The sequence below is a fragment of the Octopus sinensis genome, linkage group LG14, assembly GCF_006345805.1.
Source record: "Octopus sinensis linkage group LG14, ASM634580v1, whole genome shotgun sequence".
NCBI lineage: Eukaryota > Metazoa > Mollusca > Cephalopoda > Octopoda > Octopodidae > Octopus > Octopus sinensis.
In genome coordinates this window covers 57,056,615-57,073,314 of record NC_043010.1, presented here as the reverse complement: position 1 = coordinate 57,073,314, position 16,700 = coordinate 57,056,615, and the positions used below count along the sequence as shown (strand labels likewise).

The 16,700-nt window shown below is 39.4% G+C and overlaps 1 protein-coding gene across 1 annotated transcript; it reads left to right on the top strand.

Annotated features, from left to right (window-relative positions):
- The first annotated feature begins 1,802 nt into the window (after nt 1-1,802).
- On the top strand, nt 1,803-15,591 carry LOC115219362. The gene is made up of 2 exons (XM_029789523.2): nt 1,803-2,463; nt 14,650-15,591. Coding segments are annotated over exons 1-2 (930 nt in total). The 5' UTR covers nt 1,803-2,461; the 3' UTR covers nt 15,578-15,591.
- The last annotated feature ends 1,109 nt before the right edge of the window (nt 15,592-16,700 follow it).

Below are 16,700 nucleotides of genomic sequence, written 5' to 3'. Positions count from 1 at the left end.
TGCAGTTCGCCTTCCTCTACGTTCAGAGTTCAAATTCCGCTGAGATCAACTTTGGCTTTCATCTTTCCGGGGTCGATAAAATAAGTACAACACTGGGGTCGATATAATTGTCTTATCCCTTCGTCTTGCTGGCCTTGAGCCAACAACCAATATTTAGCAAATTTTTTTCTGTATCTTCCAACGTCCCTCTCTCTGTTTGGTGATAAAAATAAATATCATCCATCTGCTGGTGTTGATTCATTTGTCCCTATCATCAGATTCGCGCAACCAAACTCTATTCTTGCCTACAAGGGACCAGCACGAAACCGCTCAACCGGCAAGAAATAGCAAGTAAATTTCAATCAACTTCTAACATGTAATCTTGACGAAGAAGAAAAAGGACAGATAAGATAATGTAGTCCTAGATACACGATTCCCGAGATAAAAAAAAAAACAACAACAAAAACGGGATGGCCAATGTTTTTGCTTTTTTAATCAAAGCCAACTTCTGCACTTCATTGTGTAAAGATTATGGGACTCTGTGCACAACGTTACGGCGTTGAAGAGGTTGCTTTCCGGTAATCGCCTAAACTCATGATGCTCTTAGTGGCTTTTCATCCTTTAGGGATCGATAGAATATTAGTCCTGTACTGGGATCGATTCTTTTCAAATTCTTTCTGCCATTTTCTCTCCTTCTTGAAGAAATCGATTGTGTCCAGGGCTGGAAAAGATCTTTTATCTCTAGGTCTAAAACTGCCAAATTCAAACCTTATGCCACGATGACACCCCTACAAATCCATCAAAGAATTTGAGGATGCGTAGCAAGGCATGAAGGATCATACATTTTCTTATTTGTAAGTTATTTATACTTTTTGATGGGGACGATTGGAGGAGCAAATTGTGGAAAATATTAGAGGTGGAGAGCCCAATGTCGGGAGACGGGTGTATGTAGGGCTGAGAGAAGAGGAAGAATATGATTGGATTTGCTTGGAGTGAAGGAAACTCCAATGAAAGACAGATTAATCCCGTCGAAGTTACGAAATACCAGCGAAGACATGATAATCTCTGGCCAATAAGACAATGGATTATTCCTGTGAATATTCCACAAAAAATGGGGGTGGGAGCTGGATTGACAGACGGACGGGAAATACCTTGTGGTATTTACCGACATCCCTTTACGTTCTGAACTGCAATGGAATTTGAATTTCTTGCTGGTGACTGTCGTTAAAACAGTACCAGTCATGTACTGAGGTCCACGTCTCCTCCTTTATGTGTGCTCTCCTGTCAAGGTAAATACGAAAACTACTTTCGTTTCAAGATCTCGAGTTCAAGTTCTGCCTGGTTTTAGCTGTCATCCTCCATGGGGAAGAGTTGCAATAAATGATGTACCAGTAATAAACGGTGGTCGTTTCACTTAGTTTTGTTTCTTCCCTAGAATAAGTCTGTTCATGTCAGAAATCCGTTTTCAATAGAGAGCTTAAATGTTCGTTCTCACCGTAAACTAGAAAAAGTAACGATCTGTATTTGGCAGAATATTAAAGATATCGAGATGAACCTCACCGTCGATCCTTCCGTGACCAACCAGGCAAATATTAATTTCTAACATCGACAGAGGGCAACGATTTGGAGGCGGGTACAATCTATTAAATCTTCCTCAGTACTTCACGTGTACTTTATAACAACTACCCTACCTTCACCCCTTCCAGAAAGAAAAATGTTTCAGTTGGTCCGGACGGGATTTGAACTCTGAACGCTAAGTATTTAGTTGCGGATGTAGCGATTCGGCTGTGATGATGCTGTGAAGACCTTTATGCCTTAACTTCTCTTCCATGTGACACACTACTGCCAGTAGAATATTTTGTAGGCTATGGGCTGACACTGTATTTGTTGACTGTCATTATCTTTCAAATATATTACAGTGAACCTAGTGAGCGCGGTTTCAATTTCCAGTTGGAATTACATGATACATCATTCTATTTCACCCCGCTCCACTCATAAATGGCTCCCCAGCTAGAAGTAGTGCATATCTCCCTCAAATACCACTCTAACCCTTTCCATTGTCCACTTAATTCCCGCGGACACTAAACACACGGTCATTCACCGGACTCCTTCCATTGTCCTGTTTATTCTTATGTAACCCACGTCCAAAGTTATTCCAGTCGTGACCATCCCGTGATTTTTTGTGAGGTGCGATGTGAGGGGGTAAGACCAAGTTCAAATCGAAATTCTTTGTGCAATTGACCAATTTGTCTTCCACACACACATCAATTGAAATAGAAAAATTCGATGGAACCCAAAAGCTGTTTGAAACTAAGTGGCCACTCTCACGAATAATGGACTAGTCTGTCTATAATGTTCTCGTTCTCTATATGGCTACCACCACTCATCGTCAGTAATGGACTCGTCCTACTACAACCATTTTATTCTCTATCGAACAACTACGAGAAATTAAAGTCTTCACCAACGAATTATTTTCAACTCAATGTAAGTCCCTTATTTCATTCTCCTTCTCAGTTTTTGTCTTTCTTTTCCCCACTCCTTCTATCTTGCAGGATTTCTTTTCAGGGTCCTTCCAGCCCCCTTTAATGAGCTGCAAGTTCTTTACTGTCGTCTCCAAAGAACTATAATTACCTCCATGTTACTAATTACCCCAAATGTTTTACTAAAACTTCAGCTGGTAATGGTGTTGATTAAATGTTTTATTTGTTTAACAGTCACTTCTCTCCATTGTCCTCTGGCCCCTGCTCTAACAAGTTTATCTAAATATATTTATTTCGTTATAAATCTATCGAACATTTCTCCATTGAGTAACAACATATCTGCCACCCTTGAACACTCCTTTTTGTGTTATTATTTTTGGCGGACGTTGGCGAGAGGTGGTGCACATAAATTGTAATTTCTCGGTTTTGACCCGGGTTTTTCAGATTTTTTTTCACGGTGCTTTTGAAAATGATCTGGAGCATCTTTTTAACAAAAGTAATTTTTTCGAAAAATGCTTTTATTTCTATTTTTTAACCCTCCATCTTCCTGTCTCTGGACGAATTTTGGTCGGTTTTTGTGGCTTCTACTATAGAAGCCTTTTCGGTAAAAAAAATATTTTCAGGCGAAAAGATGTGTAATTAAAGGGAGATTTGTCTGTTGTTTCTAGCATGTCGCATGACCACTTTCCTCGTTCCTTTCTCACTCTGATAAGTATTGATGTTTTCCAGTATTTTCTTCCCATTTTCTCAGCCATTAAAAAAAGTGTTTTTGAAAATTATTATTTTTATCAACCTGCACCTTACCGGTCGGGGAATATGCTAGAAAGAAACTCAAATCTCCCATAAATCACACCTTTTCGTCAGAAAATATTTCCTTTTTTTTTTTTTTATCGAAAAGACTTCTATAGTCCTTAAGGGCAGAGGTAAAGAAATATGCACACCACCCGTTTTCGGCGTAACCCTAACTACCGAAAACGAGTGATGTACGCATTCTTCGTCTTCGCCATTTTGAAGTGCGTGGTGCCCCCCCCCCCGCCTCCAAATCATGGTGAGGGGAAGATAAAGGGAATAAAAAAGTCTTTTTTTTGTTAAAAAGATGCTTCAGATCATTTCCAAAGACACCATGAAAATAAATCTGAAAACTCCCCGTCAAAACGGACAAATTCCAACTTATATTTGGCCACTTATCGCTGTCGTCTGCCACATTTTCAATTTACTGTAAGTATTTCCACGCCGCCTATGCAACGGGGATACTCGAATTGCGCTGTATTTACAACTGTTTCAGAAAGTATTTCCAAAAATAAGATTCTTTAAATCCAGGTTTATGTCTGGACGAACACCCTGGGCAAATGTTGAGTTTCCAGTTAAAAAAAAAAAAAAAAGGACAAAACCAATTTTCTTAATTTCTTTTCAAAATAGAGCTTTTTCACTATTTTTAAAATGCCTCATAAACTTTTAAATGCTGTCAGCCGGTGATGCTGGTCTTGAATTGTAGGAGAACCTATCACAGTTCGTCAACTTGTTCTTGTCCCAGTGTCCTTATCTACATTCGTCCCCTGTTCTTTGGGGCTAAATTATTTGGTCTCACCAAGCCCAATGGTGACCTCCACCCCATAGCAGTTGGTTGTACTCTGCCACGTCTCACAGCAAAAGTCTGTCTTCAGTTTCTAACTGCCTGTTTGTGGAATTTTCCTCTATTCAGCTCGGGGTGGGAACAAAGCTAGGTTGTAAGGCTGCTGCTCATGCCACTAGGGCCTTCACCAACTTGGCCTCTGAGTCCCCAAAGGTCATCCTCAAACTAGACCTTAGGAATGCCTTTTGTTCCATCAGTCGATATGTCACGGTTGAAATTAATTTGTAAACAATATTATGGAACGTCGGAATCGTAATCAATTTGTAAGGATTGCTTCTTTGTTGATTGCCATTCTGTAAAGATGAAAGAAGTGATTGAAGTTGTAAAGAAAATATTTCATTTTACCGTTACATTGTAAAATACCTGACCTCAACAGGCAGGTGATAAAAGCATGCAAAGTAAGCAAAGTAAAGAGAGATGTCGTAGATTTTCCTTGTATTGTTTGTGTCTGTGTTCTCGTCATTGCGTAGTAGTGATTACAGATAGAAATTGAGTAAAGTTGTAAGAAGAAAAATGGGCTGAGCTCGTGAGAGAGTGGAGGGAAGTTGTCTTGCATGGTTGCTGATCAGAAACTTCTTTCTCCCTCTGACCATTTGTCTATTGCGGCCGCCTGCTTGTGGTCCTGACCAGCCGTCCGTTCACTGACTGATGGTCGCTCTCCCTAACTTGGATTCTCACTAATTTCTTTTCTTTGGCACACAGGCCATGACACAAAGGGGACAACAGGACAAAACAAAAAATATTTAGGGGCTGAGGTTATAAATTAGTTTGTTCGTCTAAAAATTGAACAAAATGAATTTAAGAATTAAACAATGATATATTTTTTCAGGTTCGTGTTTGACCCACTGGTTTTTCTCCTTTTTTATGTTTTATAATACCATTTTTGTTGTTTTTTCCCTTCTTTTCCATTCAGATCGACTACACTAGCGCGGCCCCATTCACTCTCAACTTCTGACATTTGTCCATCTTTACTCAAACTTTCTTCGAGGCAGGCCCCTTTTCTTCAGACTGATCTTTCTGGACAGGAGGTAGTTTAAAAAAACTAACCAACCCATGTCCAGAGATAAAGTCACCCGTCTCAATTCCTCTTCCACGCCTCACCCATACTGTCTCTTTCAATACAGCTACTATGCAGAAAAATGATGCCTCCTTATCCTTTTCAGTCCTCTCAGTTCCTCACAATGTATGAAGGCATGCGTGACACACCCGCACCTTGGGCATGTGGGTGAGGTACGAGCACCATACCTTGACAACCTTTCTGACTTTTGCTTGGGGGTTCTTGTTTTTAAAACTATCCAGAAGGGTAGACATATCTTTGAGAACAATAGATTTCGTTTGTGGTCCTTATCTTAATCCTAGCTTTTGGTGGCTTATAAGAGGTTAGAAAGGTCAAGTGGCAAAGACATTATTTTGCTTAGCTAAGGCATCTGGCAACTGTAAACCGCTGTCACAGAAAAACTATTCTTTTACTGTGAGAAAAGTGCTGTTGAAGGGTTAATTTAAATTTGGCTATCTAGGATTGAATCTACTTCATGCCTGCAAGATCCACTATAGGTACGTCCTCCTACGTGCAGTAAGAAAGAATGGCCTACAACTTTACCACTTTGCTTGGCCCTATCGGGAGCCCTCCTGTGTTTTCTTTGGTGACCATCTCATCCCATCTGCTTCTGGAATCCAACAGGGTGACCCACATGGACCTGCCCTATTCGCATTGGTTATTGATGATGTTACCAACATGGGAGCTGACCTAAACTTAATGTCTGGTACCTCAATGGTGCTTGTTTAGGAGGACGATGATTGAAGAACTTGGTCGTAGGGGCCTCAACATTAACAGCTATAAATGTGAGCTCTGGCTCCTCAACCACACAGCTTCGCATGAGCAGACTAGTAAACTATTTACACACTCTCTCCCCTCTATTGCGGTTCGTCCTTCATCAGCGTGTTGCTCTCTTGGAGCCTCAATTACTGACCTAGCATTTGAGTCCATCTTTCAATCCAAAATGGCTAACTTTGAACATTTTGGATTGAGAAACTTTTAAAAAAAACCTTGAGATAATGGAGCCCCACCAAGGTTTTTCTATACTTAGATTTTCTGAGAGTTAGTTCCTCCTATAGATTCTCATTGTCTCCTCAATGCTTTGATGACCTAATCTTCAGGAAGCTCAAATTCTAAGTCCATGTCAAACTTTCCCCAGAGTCCTACAACCAGGCTGCTTTGCCCAAATGGTGTGGGGGTCTAGGTCTGCACAAGTGCTCGTCTCTACCTCTTCTCTCTTTTCTTTCCTCCATCCATGCTTGCTCCCCTTCAGTAGACAATATCCTCTCCTCTCCAACATGGACTAATTCCAACAGGGAGATGGACGAAGCTATTACAGTGGAGAGAGCTGGGTTTGTCAGTTCCAGTTACAGTTGAGGATAGACGAAAGCAGAGGATGGGACAATCCGCATTCAGGTGCCACTGTCAACTCTCTCCTTGATCAATCTGATTGATTTTCAAGGCCTCATCTACTTTCTGCTTGTGCAAAACTTTTGGGGTACTAGGTTGATAACCTGCCTCCATGACATTCAGAATGGAAGCTGACACCTGTAGGGGACTGAGATGTTATTGTGGTAGGCCCCTCAATCCCACAGGTCTTTTAGTCTTTCTTGCTGCCTAAATTCTGGTCGTTTTGCTTGTCACACCAAACTAACCTTATTAAGCGGGTTTGGATTAATATCCGCTCAGTTCTGGAGTCGGCGGCATTATCCAGAAGTGATAGAAAGATACCTGAAGGCATTGTGTGTGGACACTGGTAATGTTATTAATGTGCTAAGGTTTATTTACTTTAAAAAGGGGAAAATAACCCTAAGTTATCTCCCCTTGCACATAGTTGGCTGCTAGGTGGCACTGAATGGAATCACACATTGACTCACGCAAAGCCTTTCTTTTTTGGCTGAAGTCCAGCATGGTAGCTGAAACTGGTTCAACTAATTTCTTTGGCACTTAAAACTCTTGTTCTCACATTACACACTGGTGGAAGATGGTCGTTAGATACTTTCCTTTCACTTGTAACAATTTATGCTGAGCTGAAGTCTAACCAGACACATTCAACAATTTCTTAAGTAAATTGGTGGCAACTCACCTCACCGAGCTGTCAGATGATGCCGGTGAGGGCACTTGGCTGCTTTTCCAATACCTTAGCCTCGCCATCGCTTGTGCTGGCTTGCTTCACTTAGCCAATTGCTGCTTTGTTGGCTTTTTCCTCTTTTCTCTGCTTTTTTTTTTTGTACTTTTTTCTTTGTCTTTCTTTTGTAAAAAATGTTTTAGTTTTCAAAATAATACTTTCTTGATTAAAACGGACCTTAAAATATACATGTGCATGTGCTAATCTTTCAGTATTCGTAAACAGCATCACTAACACACAACGTACTCGCATGGCGTAAAGAGGGTGAATGATGTTGTCCACTAATACCAAAAGATTACCATATTCATGACTTCTGCCAAGGAATACGAAAACTCTGAGTTTTCTCTATTTTGCTTAGTTATTTTGGTTCATATATGAAGATATTCATGATGAAGACGAAATCACTTCCTTCAGTTCATAACCCACCCTCTTTTCTTGGGTCTACTCTCAACAGCGGGATTAAAAGGCTTCTATAAAGAAATACACTTGAGTGGGACATGACGAACTTTAAAAGATAATTAGATGTGAATCTTTTGTCTCTATAATAATAATAAAAATAATTGTGTAGGCATTTTTTTCTGTCCTGTTAAATTCAATTTGCAATTTTAAAAGCTGCATTCCATGCGGGCTTCTAAGGTAGCGCCTGCAGCCCAAAGCTATAGAGAGCTAAACAGCATAACTATAATACATCTATAATGATTATGTGTCCTGGTGGTGTTTGATTGGCGGTTAAGGATGGATGAGAGTTAATTCTATAATACTATCGTTCAAGTCCCAAGCTGAATTCCAACTGTTGGCCAATTTGTCTCAAAGTTCTTATCTTGGTGTAAAATTAATGAAGTGAATGTCATTTCTTTCTCCCTTGATCTCCGATGTCATCTGAAAAATTCATATTAACTCTCTATTTATTCATTTATGGCAAAATGAATTTCATGCCAATGATTAGCATACAAAACTACATCATTACACCTAATATGTAATCGATTGGAACTGAAAATGAAGAGATTGAAAAGTGGCAACCAAACAAAAGATCCAACATGTTTTCTTTTCATGATACTTTAAATCCAAAAATAAGGCTGTTCGGCAATTAAAAAGATAAATATATAGTAATGTCCATTTAATATATTCACATTTTTGTTTTACTTATCCGCAACAACCAAATGTATTTATTTTACCAGATTATTTTGGTTTCATTAGTTATTCTACAATGATATCTACCGACCTCCCAAATTACATGTGCGCACGCCCATGGAGGTGTGTGTGTTTATGTAATGTGAAGGTACATGGCTCAGTGGTTAGGGTATTCAGCATTGTGAGTTGAACTCCAGGTGGTGGGTTGTGTCCTTGAGCAAGGCACTTTATTTCACGCTGCTCCAGTTCACTCGACTGCCATAGATGAGTTGTATCAGTAATTCAAAGGGCCAGCCGTGTCACATTGAATCTCCCTGTTAGAGGTATGTGTATTTGTGGAGTTCTCAGCCAACTTGCTTGTTAATTTCATGAGCGGGCTGTCCTGTAGATCAGATAAACTGGAAACCTCGTCATCATAAGTGATGGAGGGCCGGTTATATACACACACATACACACACACCTTATTTGTGGATGAAGACTACCATGGGTTTCATGTCAAGGAAGCCCTTAACAATTGTCAAGCCTACCATATGGAAAATCAGTATTAGTCTCCATTTTAGGTTAAAACATGAAAAATTAAGTGATTTTTGGTGTTTTAATCTAAAATGGAGACAAACACCAATGTTCTATGTGATAGTAAGTATACTATGGATTTTTGAAAACATTTAAATATATTGGAGAACATTCAAAAAGGAACATTTTGATACCTCATTTGTGAAATTTGAATGAATATTTTAGGAGATATGACAATTTGAATGGTTAGTGAATCAGTCAAAATCTTGTCTGATTAACTTATTTGTGATGTCGTGTCTTTGAAACTGAGGTGAGAATCATCTTCAAATTATACAAATAGTGACCTTAGTATAGTAATTGCCATTCTTTTTTTTTATTTTTATTTTTTCAGGATCTTAGAAAGTAAATTCTTTTTTTAGCAATATTTAAAATATTTATGTAAAGCCTATTTTGTAACATGTAACAACAAATGGTTGATTTTGCAGTGTTTTCAGTCAAAGTTAAATCTGCAACTAAAAACCACAGGAACTTGAAGTTTGGCACATTTGTAGTAGGTATACAACTAAATAAATCATGAGATTTTGGGACATGGCACCATTTCAATAATATTTTAATGAATCATTAAAAATAGCTGTAAATGGCAGTTTCAGGATTTTCTCAATTTTTTTTTTTTTTTTCATTTTGGTCTTGGAAATGATGGGGGTAAGCTTTTTATGAAAAAAAGTTTGGAAAATTTCTTTCTTTCCCCCACCCACTCACCCCTTTCCAGACTGATTTTGCCCAATTTTGTTTGCATTATGCATTTAAAAACAATAGGTGTAGCTTTTTTGGTAAAAAAAAGAAAAAAATAATTGAAATATTTTCAAATGAAAAGATGTAACTTAAGGGAGATTTAGCTGTTGTTTTTAGCTCATTTTACAACCACTTGAAACCTTTGTCAGAATTAGATGTAGACCTAGATTAAAAAAAAAAAACAATGTAAAAACTAATTCCTTGATTTAAGCATTAAAAATATGAATTAAAGGCATTAACATCTAACGATTGGGACCTGTGTCTGAACGTGTCAAAGTGCTGTCATCTGCCTGTCGGCTCTACTCCTGCAACTCAACTTGATTTCGAGCCGGGTCGTCTGCTGCTGGAGAGGACTGATCAGGTAAAGGACCTGGGTATCTTGGTGGATTCCTCCTTTTCGCCTTCGGCCCAGTGCATCCATGCTGCCAACAAAGCACGCGGAATTCTGTTCTTGATTCGACGGTCATTCGGAATGCTCACAGCAGCCATATTCCTACCACTCTATGTCACGCTGGTGAGACCCATATTGGAGTATGGGATTCAAGCCTTTTCTCCTTATCTCCTCAAAGACATACAGCATCTCGAAAGAGTCCAGAAGCTGGCTACCCGCATAGTTCATGGTCTCAAAAATTTGTCCTACGAAGAAAGACTGAGGACGCTCGACCTTTATTCTCTTGAAAAACGCCGCCGCCGTGGTGATCTCATTCTCGCCCACAACATCATAAGCGGAAAGTGTAACCTCTCGAAAGAGCTGTTCTTCACTCCTGCTCCAGAGCGTCGGCTGCGGGGTCATTCTGAAAAGCTCTACCTGCGATGATTTCATCTCAATCGAAGGAGAGGAGCTTTCTCCGTCCGGGTTGCGGATCTGTGGAACAAGCTGCCAGACGAGATAGTGAAGATGCCGACGACTGCTTTGTTCAAAGCCTCCCTGGACCTCAAGTGGCCTGAACTCTTTACATGAACACCACCCCGTACTTAACTCCATGTCCCCCTACATGGCCTTGCTATTTGCTTTTGAGCCAAATTAACTAACTAACTAACTAGCTAACTAACATCTGTAACCTTTAGCAAACCCATTAGTGAGAGAGAGAGAGAGAGAGAGAATATGAATTCTAAATGAATAAGCAAACACTGACACAAATTATCCAGACTAGATTCAAAACCAAACAAAAAGACCTCACATCTGACTTGAATAGTCCCAAAAAATATCTGTTGCCCAATATAATTTTATACAAGAACATCTGCTTGGTTTGCTCAGCAGCTCTCCACTTGTTAGAACAGCACAAGGGGAATAAACGATGATTTCATGCTACGTTTGGGTTTTAGAAGACTTAGACTCAATTTTGTTTAGTTTTTGTAGAAATATGTCTACTTTGTAATTACTTCATACATTTCTTGAAATTCTGACCCAAACTCGAGATTTGGAGCCTTGGATTTCACCTCTATAATATATCGGTTTGGCAAGTAGTCAGCATGCCACCCTCTTTACTCACTCTGCACTTTTTCACCATATCATGGCTGAAATTATCGATGACCACATTGAATTCATGAGAATTTTTTTTTCTTGTTATATAAAAATCTTGAAGAAAATGTCCTTTTCTAAGTGAAAATTAACATTAAATTTTATCCTATATTTTGCAACAATTGTCTGACCTCCACCCATCAATTTTTATATTGAAATAAAGTAAAAACCTTCCTCTTTGAGGCAGCATGTGTTCTAACACAATTTGAGTTCTGGCACTCAAGTGCATTAAACTAGAATGAGGGCTGCCATTCTGCAGTAACAAAACCAGAAAACAGGACAAACTTTGTAAATGCATGGAAACAGCAAGGTATTTGAGGAAGCCCGACATGATGTGTAACTGTTGGATTTCAATTCAAACTGTATGAGAAGAAAGTTCACATCCAGGGCTTTCAAATGATTTGTAATTTTCCTTGGAAGATATTTTTTTTTTATATGAAAATGAAACAGCAAAATGTGTTTTTGTATGCTCAAAGTGTGCTCATCTCATTTGTATGACATTCTATAGTGATACCTTGGGACAGTCTAGATAATTGCCTTCCTTTGCATGAAATGGTAGCCTTAAACCATGAATAATCTTTATCCACCAGTTGAGCACTCTTTCTCATTGACCAATATTTACAAATATGTGTGTGTATGCAGGGTGTTTGGACTAAATTTGATTTTCGGGTGGGGGTCTCCTTTTTTTCATGAACAGCTTGATGTACTGGTCAACAGCATTGGAGAGCCTGAAGATTAAAGAGTTGTAGTTAAAAAGTTAGTTGATGTGGAGGACTGGAAACCATCCGGATGGAAGACATGGCATGAGTAACAGCATTGAAGACTACAAAGCTGAAACCAGCAGGGAGGGACACAACAGGTCTTCTGACTGCATTTGCATGCCAGAATTTATCCGACAACTGATGAACAGGGCAGCCTTAGACTCAATTTGAATGGTATGTGAAGTTGCTGGAGAGGGAGTGTTGTTGTTGGAAGGGCATATGTGTGGCGGCAGGATTCAGTTTTTTGCCATACCTTCAGAAAGAATCAGAATTTCAATGACTTCACCAAGGCGGAGTTGGTGGCCAAGATCAAGGATGTGTTTGAAGATCTTCCCAGGGACACAGGGAGGAACGCATGTGCCAGTTTGCAGAGCCATTGTGACTCTGCAGTGGAAGTTGAAGGCAGCTGTTTTGAGCAAACTGTTATTGCCCAGCCATAATCTCGTTGGTGTCTTTGGATTTAAACTATTTTTGGTTTGAATGGGACATTGTGTTTACTTTAGCCCAGACACCCTGTACTTCTAGAACTTACTGTCATCACAACAGATTGGTCTTAAGTGAATTGTTAATAATCTTTGTCATCTTCTCCAAGAGACACACCATCTCAAGACGAGCCATCACTACTTTGTCCCATTTATATCTTGAGAAACTGAGTCAGCCAAAACTGAGAAGAAACCTGTACAGGGAGTCTGTCTGTCCTGGGGATGCTAGTTAAAATGTTGCACAATCTAGTCGTTGGGTAACTCTAGTGGAGTCCAAACTCACGTCATTCAGTTTAAAACCACTTCCTGATTCTTGCCTACCTACAATGAATTCCACTTTGCTGTCGGTCAGTTTTAAACTTATGAAGTGCATTCCACAAGTTTCAAGATTTTTTTTTTCTTTAGAAGAGGCAGGTTATTATAATTTCAGTATATCATTACTAAACTGACCTGCCACCTTTTGTTATTCCAGCTTGAAGGAGATGGTTGTAACAGCACTTTGAATAGAGCCTGCTAAATACTGCTGGTCTTGGCTGACTGGTTTGCAGAAAGCAGTCGGGCGATGAAGGCAATTTAGAATGTGTGTGTGTGTGTGTGTGATAAAGTTTTGTGTTTAACTGGATAAAAGTGCTATAGAAAGTGATGAAATGCTCCAGACTGCTTGTGGACTAACTTTGAGTCCAGCAAGTTTTTCACTGGCACAAGAGATTCAAGGACGGTGTAGAGGTGAGAGATGATGAGAGGTGTAGGAAGGAGATGTGGTGTCAGAACATCAGAGGTGGTGGAGAAAATTTGCAATTTTCTGGATGAAGACCATCATGTGTCTGTAAAGACAATAAGCCAACAGTTTGGAATTGGTACAGCAACTGTACACAGAATTATTCAGAAAGATCTGACCATGTGTGAAATTTGAGCAGAGTTTGTTCCAAAGGTACTCAGCGATGAACAGAAGGAAAGACGCATTGGGGACAACAGGAGATGGTTGAGCTCATTATCTCCACTCTAAGGGTTCTTCAATCTCTGGTGACCTACGATGTCAGCTGGCTCTATTATTATGATCCAAAGGTCAAGAGATATGACGTCCAATGGATGCATCCTGGCTGCCCCAGACCCAAGGAGACCAGGAAAAGCAAGTCCACCTAGGAAGCGCATGATGATCCCCTTATTTGACAGCATCATCTAAATCCACTGGGTTCCCACTGGTCAAACGATCAACAAATTGTGGTTTGTGGAGGTTTTGAGAGGGTTCAGGAAGAGATTTTGGTGTAAAAGGTTAGAACTCTTCCACTTGGGTTGGTGGTACCAGCACCAGGACAATGCACCAGTCCCCAATTCCATCCTGGTAACCCCTACTTGACAGAGGTGGGCATCAAAACTGTCCCTTACCATTCCTACAGTCAAGACTTGCTCTCTCTGACTTTTGGTTGTTCTCCAAGTTGAAAGAAAACCTCAGCAACAGCTTGGTTTGAAGATATTGTGAAGATGAAGGAGGCTGTGACAAGGGTCCAAGACACCTTCCCTTTGGACGACTTCCATGGGGCCTTCATGAAGTAGCTGGAGTGCTACAAGTGCTTTGAAGTCAGAGGATCATACTTTGAAGGGGATTAGGGTTTTAAACTTCTTTGCAAGTCAAACTCACGGAAAGCTCCTTGGATACCGTTGGTGGAGTCCACTTTGTTGTCCAGTTTACTCTGGCCTGGTCATTAGGCATCATTCCTAGTCTCCACTCTGATGTTACACAAAAACCTGAATCTCTGACTCCCTACAATGGAGTCTGGTCTTTTGGATGCCTTCAGTTGAGTCCACTCTGTTTCCAACCCTGCCATTTGATACTTTCAACTGAGTTGTCATCCATTTTAATACAACTACCTGGTTTTTGGATACCTCTAGTTGATACCCCTCGTTTAACTTCCCTACCTGATCCAAGGCTTTCTTTTAGTCAATTTCACTCTATTGCCACCGAATCTAACATTACCTGGTCCCTGCATGGTCCCTGCATGCCTCTGTTGTTTCTTAGTTTAACAAAACCTACTCTTTGGGTAACTTTTGTGGAGTTCAAGTTTTCTGGTTACTCTTCTGAGATATATTCCCCTCTCCCTATTCTCAAAATCCCTCAAAAAGGGCCACTGATGTGACCCTTCTTCTAGCAAACAATTGCATAAAGAATAATTTTTCTCGACTTTTTCTTGCAGGAATTCTTGGTCTGTTAACATGGACAATGGAACGACCATAACTCACCCGCATCAGTTTGGGTTCTACCGATGGAACTTTCCAAATATGACCTTCCCTGCAAGTTTCCAAATCCCTGAGCAAACCTCTCATAACTGCGACCTAAGTCCAACTCAGACAATGTTACCAAAATCCTATTTGGATTATCAGATGAAATTAAATGATTTGTGCCAACAACGGTCAACAATGGCCTCGACCGCTGTGTCCAGTCCCATGAATCGCAAGATCTTATTGAAGACTCAATTAATGAGAGTCTTATTGGCAAGACAGAGACCTGGCTACCTGGAATTTTTGCAAAGATATGCAGCAGAACAGGTCAACAGCTTTCAGACATCAACCAGTGATTATCTGGATCACATTCGACAGAATGCCACTGAAGATTTTCATCGAAATGGCATTGAGGTTTCAGTTATAGACAATGATTTTGGCAGGAACCATATGTTCCACCAGGAAAACTCACTAATAAATAATATTGCAGACAGCGAAATAAAATTGGGCAGAGCAAGAATTAGTAATAAGAGAAGCTGTAACGCCATAAGTTATCAATTCACATCGACTTCCTTGAGTAACCATGAAAATGTAGATGAATCGGTCAAGTCTTGCAGACACACTTGCACCGGTGAGTTCTATATTCCCCAAAATAGTAAAAAGAATTCATTTCGACATTTGAGATCTCGAAGACCTGTAAATGGAACGAGGAAAACAGAAATTATAAACAAAGAATCTGATGTAATCCGGTCCTTCACTTTCTTACAAAGGAAACGTCCAAGACATGTGGGACAATACCATTCTCCATCCAATGATGACGAGATTACTGCGTCTAAAAGAGATCCACTTGATTCTTGTAGATCTAACTTGGAAACTGATTTTTCTGGGCATTCTTGGGAATGAAGGATCAGCGAGAAGGAAACAAAAAACAAAAAAAAATGTGAATAAGTTCAGTGAATAAGATCACTAAAATAATTAACTTGCAATTAAATATTGATTGAAATTGATTGCTAATTTGTAATGTCTGAATTTCAATTTGTCCTTCTCCTCTTACATCAGTACAGATAGATATATAGAAGAAAATATAGACATCTGGCTATATATATGTGTGTGTGTGTGTATATATATATATATACACAAAGAGATATGCACACATGCAAATATCTTGTGCTTAGATGCTAGTTTTATAGAGAAAGGGAGAAATATGGTGTTTTGTTTGTTTATAAATAAATATAAAGACTGTAAATATATTATTACATACGTAATATTAACAGGGATTTTGATGTTTAGACTTCTGGGCTATCATCAAGCAGTGTGATGACGATAAGGAGACCAAAACTTTGAAGTCCCTATCAAATGTTTCCTTATGAATATGGTGTTCAACTAAAAAGTATTAAGTGTTCCTTCAATCTAACACTTGATTGTTTTATGTACAACCTTACATAAAAACAAACATCTACATAAACATATAGTAGACACACACACACACACAGAGGTTATGTATGTTGATTTTTAAACACATGAAAACATAGGTGATACATATATGTGCAGGGAGATTATTAAGATTATATATTCATAAATGATAAATATGATAGATAGGTATGTCTACCTGTGTGTATATGAAGATGAGGAGAAAAGGTGTTGGACTTGGTCATAATGTTGTAAAGGCCACATTATCCTTGAGCAAAATACTTCATTCTACATACTTCTGTCCACTTAGCTGAAAATAAGTTCGAATCTGGGACAGACTGGCATCCCATTCCTGGTGGAGACACTCAGTCACATAGACACTGTGGTTTCGAGGATAAACTGCAGCATAATGATCATGGAGGCTGATCACAGACAGGGAAATTCATTAAATGTATACTGATATGTGTGGTGTGTGTGTATGTACACACTCACACAAACCGGTTCTCTCGCTCTCTCTCTCTCTGTAAAAATACACCATATATAAACTAGTCCGTGTGCATGCATATTATCAAATTATGATGAATCTAATATGCATATGTAGGGGTTTTATAAATAT